General features: G+C 40.3%; 1 protein-coding gene across 1 annotated transcript; it reads right to left on the bottom strand.

Annotated features, from left to right (window-relative positions):
- Positions 1–643: 643 nt before the first annotated feature.
- PCDHB2 (protocadherin beta 2) lies at positions 644–4,399 on the bottom strand. Its single transcript, XM_002744255.7, has one exon. The coding sequence runs from the start codon at positions 4,221–4,223 to the stop codon at positions 1,827–1,829; it is 2,397 nt and encodes a 798-aa protein (XP_002744301.4). The 5' UTR covers positions 4,224–4,399; the 3' UTR covers positions 644–1,826.
- Positions 4,400–7,203: the final 2,804 nt, after the last annotated feature.

The following is a 7,203-nucleotide window of genomic DNA, read 5'->3' as shown; positions in this document are numbered from 1 at the left end:
CAATTATCAAGAATGCTGAATGTTTGCTTTAACACTAGTGATACTAAAAATAACAGCAACTTCACTTTTATGTCTTTATATTGAGTATAACTGCAAGCTATTCAAATACCTGCTATCATTTGGGGTAGAAGAAGAGAAATTGTGTGATATATCCAAAATCCTAAAGGTAATGAGTTTGTTGATCAGAGACTTTTGATACCAACATATGCTCTACACAACTGCTAATCTCAAAACGAGAACTTCAAAATTAATACTATAATTTTGATAGGATAACTCATTCAAATGTATATAAAAATAATATAAAAATGTAAGACAGACTGAGTAACATTAAGAATTAAAATTTGTTTTAATATGTGGATCAGAAAGTAAACTGCAAGAAATGAAAACAGTTCAGTGAGTCATTTAGGGAACTATGGAAGGAAATTAAAGTAATAAAATAAAAAACTACAATGTCTCCATCTGTATTCCTTAAGTCAGTGGACAGGAGAGGAGGCTCAATTTAAGCAGGAAGAGAAAAAGGAAAAATATGTTGAAGGAAAGCGACATTAGAATGATAACTCCATGTTTGAATAATGGTGACCAATTCAATTAATAATAAAACTATAATTCATTGTACACCTAGGAGTATTTGATTCCATCAAAATGTTTTAAGTATTTTCGTTTATTTAAATATCAATATATCACAGTAAAATACTTTTCTTTCGATCATTCAAACATTTTCTTAAGAATCTATAATGTTCTGGTGATTGTGTGAATCACATGATAAAGGAGGGAGCTGTTGGGAAACATAACTCAAGCACCTTTATTAAAAAGCATTGGAAAGTCTAGGGAGGGGGAAAACAGAAGTAGTCAGTGCAAAAAATATACTGAGTGGTGCTGGATACATTTTTCTCCCTAAAGACTTTTTTCTAAGTGAATCCTAAATGCTCCAGAAAACGTTTTTAAAAAACAGCCAAACCAAGCTATATTTGAAGTTTCTAAAAGTTGATCAAGGACAAAGACATAGACTCCTTTACATTTTTTGGATTTTAATAAAATGCTCAGAGTTAATAGGTTATTCACAATTTTAAAAGATTTTAAAGGGGGGACTGGAATAAGCAGAGTACTCTTTAAAAACTATTTGAAAGAGAAAGCATGATAAATTAGCTAGCATGCCTTTGAAAACCGCTAGACATGTATCATTTATCTACATTTTAGAATACTAATGAGTGTTTTTTGACAAAAACTTATTAGAGCACTTATAATGTAAATGCCTTGTGGAATCCAACAGTTAACATTCTCTAAAGACTAATAATTTTCATATGTCAACACTTCAAAGAAGTACATATAGTGAAAAACATAAGGATGGTGCTTGCTGTATTATTCATAAATATACTTATTTAGAGGTTTAACCAATATGAATTTACACTTGCCTAAGAGGATATAACAAACACAAATATACTGGGCTGGAAAAAATAACTCATGTAATAATAACAAATATTTTTAAATGTAGGACTTCAAAATTATCTAGAACCATGGACTGACTATGAGGTCTGGAGAAGAGGCTGTAACTTAAAAATCAAAGATTTCCGAAAATACGAAATTTACTTTTACACTTTAAATGGAATTAAATTGCAATGAAACTAATAAAAAATTAGAATACAAAGAAAATTTACATTCATTATACCGCAAGAAAACTCATATGTTTATAAATACCAGTAACATGCATAAAATTGGAATAGGATAGTTACTTTCTAATGAAAGGACACATCTCCAATGGGCAAAGCAGTAAAAAAGGGCTTTCCCCAAATTAAATGACACTAGCCTCCGCAGATCCTTATTAATACTTAACTGAATTCAAAGCTGTTCCTGAAACTGGGGTTTGCCTCGCTAACCCTCTCTGCACCCTGAGCAAGGAAGTTGGGGATAATCGGCTTCAGGAACTTGAACTCATTTGTCCCAGAACCTCCCGACAGACACACCTCGTACTGGTAGCTCTGGGACAGGGTCCCGGTGCCGCTCACGTCCACCAGATGCCCTGGAAACGGGCCCTCGGGCACCGAGCAGCGACCCACTGAGGCCGCTCTGCTCCTCCTGCACAGCCGCACCGCCACGAACAGGAGCACCGAGAACAGGAAGAGCGACGACACCGAGGCCAACGCCACCACCAGGTAGACGGTGAGCGAGTCGGCCTGGGCCTGGGCCGGGGCCGCCTCCGGGAGCGGCAGGTAGGGCTGGGAGAAGCCGTCCACCAGGAGCACGTGCAGCGTGGCGGTGGCGGAGCGCGGAGGCTCGCCATTGTCCTTGACCAGCACCAGCAGCCTGTGCTTGGCCGCGTCGCGCTCGCTCAGCAGCCTGGCGGTGCGCACCTCGCCATTGTGCGCCCACACGCCGAACAGCCCGGGCTCCGTGGCCTTGAGCAGCTGGAACGACAGCCAGGCGTTCTGGCCCGAGTCGCCGTCCACCGCCACCACCTTGGTCACCAGGTAGCCCGGCTCGGCCGCCCGGGGCACCAGCTCGGTGCAGGGCGCGGAGCCGTTCTGCAGCGGGTACAGCACGAAGGGCGAGTTGTCGTTGGCGTCCAGCACCAGCACGCGCACCAGCGCCTCGCTGCTCAGCGCCGGGGAGCCGCGGTCTGTGGCGCCCACGCGGAACTCGAACGCCTGCAGGGCCTCGTAGTCCAGCGACGGGAGGGCGAACAGGTGTCCGTTGTCCGCGTTGATGGAGACCAGGGAGGCGAGGGGCAGGTGCGGGTCCTGGGGCGGCAGCAGCGAGTAGGTGACCTGGGCGTTGGTGCCTGAGTCTCTGTCTGTGGCGCTGACGCTGCCGATGTGCAGGGCGGGGCTGTTGTTCTCGCGGACGAACAGGGTGTAGGAGGTTTGAGTGAAGGCGGGGGCGTTGTCATTGACGTCGGAAACCAGCACGGTTATGTTGTGTTCGGTTCTCAGCCTGGGTGTTCCCAAGTCTGTGACAGTGATGGTGACGTTGTACTCGGATCTGGTCTCCCGGTCCAGGGCTGTGCTTAACACCAGAGTGTAAAAGTTCTCCACAGAAGGTTTCAAGAAGAATGGAAGGTCATCTTGGATGGAGCACACCATTCTTCCGTTATCTCCGGAATCAGGATCTGAAACGCTGAATACAGCAATGATGGTGTCCTGCAAGTTTTCTGGGATCTGATTGGTAAGTGTGGACATGGTCAGTTCTGGAGGATTGTCATTCAAATCCATCACTTGGACAAATACCACACAAGTTCCAGATAGGCCCCCACCATCTGTCGCCTGAATATTTACTGTGTACGTCTGGATGGATTCGAAATCCAGTTTCTGTCTTAAAAGGAGTTCTCCCGATTTGGCACTTAATCGAAACGTTTTGCGAATGTCTTCAGAGGCTTGGGAAAATGCATAAGATATTTCTCCATTAGTTCCAATGTCTAAATCCCTGGCAGAGACGGTGGCAACCTGGGATCCAACAGGGCTGTCCTCTGGGACCTGCACCTCATAGAGCAGCTTTGCAAACTCTGGGACGTTGTCATTGATGTCCACAACTTCAATGCGTACCAGGGCCGTGCCGGACTTGGGTGGAGTCCCGCCATCCAGCGCTGTGAGGGTTAACCTGATCTCGGGCTGCTCCTCGCGATCCAGGGCTCTGTCCAGCACCAGCTGTGGTAATATTGTGCCATCGGGATTGTCTTGTAAATTAAGGTGGAAGTGGAAATTGGGACTGATTGTGTAATTTTGGAGACTGTTGGTTCCTACATCCAAGTCCTGGGCACGTTCTAATAAAAAAGTAGTTCCAGGAGTGATACTCTCCGAAATTTTCAAAAGTATTTCTTTGTCTAGGAAAACTGGGGGATGATCATTTATGTCCCTAATTCGTAGCTCCGCCTGAAAAAACTGCAAGGGATTTTCTAGTAACACCTGGAAAGGTAGGACACACGGCTCTGTGGGGCCGCACAGCTCCTCCCGGTCCAATTTCTCATTTAGCAATAAATCCCCGGTCTGCCTATCGAACTGCAAATGCATTTTTTTTCCTTTGGAAACGACCCTGGCCCCCCTCACAGCAAGTTCTCTTACCTCCAGCCCCAGGTCTTTTAACAAATTGGCCACAAACGAGCCACTCTCCGTTTCCTCAGCCACTGAATAGTGCCTAGGCTGGGAACTAGCCTGAGCTATGCCCAGCAAAACAAAGAATATCACGACTTGCCTTTGTTTCGGAACGCGCTCCTTCTCCTCTCCAGCCTCCATTGCCTTCTGGTCTCGCACCAAACCTGCTCCAAATCGGGCTCACGTTATCGCTGACTCTATCTCCCCTTATCTCGCTGATACTGGGCTGAATGGACAATCCTAGGGCCCAAATTTCCCCGAGCGACTGCCTTAGAAAGCCTCCTCTTCCTGCTCTCTGCTTCTTTAGCTGAGTATCTGGGTAAAGGAGCGTGGGCTGGGTGCTTTGCTGCTTCTACTTCTAAGGCTGCAGCGCCACCCCGCGTCTCTTCCGAGTATTTATTTTCTCATAAACTAAGAAAATGCCAATGCTTTTTTGCAGGCTGATGGCAATCGAAATTGAGTATTTTCAAGTAGCGTCTCTCAGTGTACCGAAGTCTAATTGGCGTTTCGAAAGGCTCTTCATTCCACCCATAAAGACAGGGCAAGAATAAATAAATCTTTACACAGATCCAAGCCATTTTTTTTTTTTTCAAACTGGAGAAAATAAATTTCAGAACCTGGAAGGGAGTGATCTTAGTCCTAAGCTACTTCAGAAAGAAGGCTTTGACTAAGAAGTTCTGTTTTTGTTCAGCGTTTGGGAATGTGTGCAACTCAGTGGTGGTTAGGTTACCATCGTCACACTCTCTCAAACCCAACTGAAAAACACAAAGACCCAGGAAAAGCACAGAATCCGAATAAGAGTGTTCTAATGGACACTGAAATAGTTTCCTTACTCATATTTCTTTCTTTGCACTGCCTCCACTTCACATTTCCCTGAAATTTGATGTGTCTGAACCTCATGAAACTTTCCAAGAGCAGCCAGATATTTTCTTCTAATGCCTAGGAGAATTTTCAACATAACCTCAATTCAATTACCACATCTAGCAAAGTTAAGAGCAATTTCATAATATTAAGTAGCCAGCGAATATTCCAGTTTCCCAAATTATCTTTAAAAATGTATTTTTAGTGATGGGTTTTTCAATCTGATTCTAAACAAGGTATATATGTTGTAGTTTGTTGTTAGGCTTTTAAATTTTCTTCTTGGGTTTTTAAAAAACATTAACATAAAGAAATAAGTTATCAAGACACAGAATGACATGAAGGAAACTTAAATGCATATTTCTCAGTGAAAGAATCCAGTCTAAAAAGGCAATGATACTGTATAATTGCAATTACATGGTACTCTGAAAAAGGCCAAATTATACAGACATTTAAAAGATCAGTGGTGACTACAAAGAAAAGGAAGAGGAACAAAGAGGTTAAACACAGGGGACTTTAATTTATGATACTACAATTGTAGATATAGGATATTATGCAGTTGTCAAAATCCACAGAACTATACAACACAAACAGTGAACACTAAACTATGAAATTTAGTTAATAATTCACCAGTAATGGTTCATCAATTATAAAAAATGTACCACAGTAATGCAAGATTTCGATAACAAGGAAACTGAGTAGGAGAAAATGGTTATGTGAGGGGAATGTCTGTACTATTTGCTCAATTTTCTATAAAACCTAAGCCTGCCTTAAAAAATAATTTTAAATATTTGGATGTGTCTCTAAAAGAACCATTGGGTTAAAAAATATCAGGATAAAGAAAAAACTTAAATATATAGAAAAGTTAAAAGAACTATGCATAAACTACAACTCTAACATCCATCCAAACTTAACAATTGTTTATATTTTACCATATTTTTTCTTTCTTATTTTATACACCCACATCCCCTTTTCTGCTAACTCATGTGAAAGTAACTTGCAGATATCATATTTCACCTCTAAATATTTCAGCAGGTATCACATAATTATAATATCTCATACAATGATAGTGCTACTATCATACCTAAGAAAATTAACAATAATTATACAATGTTATCTAAAATCCAGTCCCTATCAAATTTCACTAATTGTCTTTCTATTATCTTTTCCTTAATTTTGATAAGAATTCTCATTCACTCCAGCTCCTTTGAAAAATGCCCTTACTTTAACCATTTGTTATAAGGAATGTCTTAGAAACTGTTTTTCAACCAACTTTGATCATTGTATTTGGGTGTTAGATCTATTTACTCTAGAATAGTCCCCCATCTTTAATGACATTGAATTTCTGAAGTGTACAGACTAGTTGTTTTGTAGAATGTCCTACATACTGAATTTGTTTGATTGTTTCCTCATGGTATCATTGAACCTGTTCTTCTATCCCCTGTATTTTCAGAAAACTGTACTGGATGACTTATTAAATGTAACAATAGTATAGTATTTTAAAAAGCAATCATTTATCCTCTGTAACTGGCTAAAAATAAAGGATAATCACAGGTTCCCTTTCTTAACATTTAGAAAACAAATGCCTATCTCTAACTGTTGATATTTTATTTTTTGCTTTTCATGATTACTACTTTTATATGGATGTTATAATAACTCAGAATATTTTAATTCATTGACATTGAGCATTATTCATCAAGGTGAATAATTCCCAAGGCCCAAGTCTTTAAAAACAGCTTTTTATATAAGCTGCAAAACCTAATTAGGGTCAGAAATAGATGTAGTGAAAATCAGTTTTATCATACAGGCAGATTATAACTGGTAGGTTACTTGAAATTTTACATTTAACTAGATATATGGTTATTTCCTTTGGACAGGTTTTCTGAACTAAACCAGTTATAGTTAACTTGGGATAACATAAAGGAGAGGAAAATAGGTAATATGAAGAAAATAACATAATCTTGCTCCCCTCACAAGCTGGAGAAAGAAAACTTAATATCTAAGATATTTCAGAGGATACACATTAGGTTTTATTCTGTAAAAACATTTAAAACCGCCCATGTTGTCATATGTGTCCTCACAGTTCAGAAGGTTTTACCCATCTTTCACTTTAATGCTATTAATACATCTAGAAATAAAAGTAAGTTTCTCTTTTTCAAAGATGATAGGACCAACACCAATATTTTATATTTGTATATGGGTTTCCAGCTTTAAATGCATTCTATCTGCTACGCTATTTTAAATCATTTATTTTCTTAAACCT

This window comes from Callithrix jacchus, chromosome 2 (assembly GCF_049354715.1).
Source record: "Callithrix jacchus isolate 240 chromosome 2, calJac240_pri, whole genome shotgun sequence".
Taxonomy (NCBI): Eukaryota; Metazoa; Chordata; class Mammalia; order Primates; family Cebidae; genus Callithrix; species Callithrix jacchus.
Note: the sequence above shows the minus strand (reverse complement) of the source record. Positions and strands in the feature narration are given on the sequence as shown.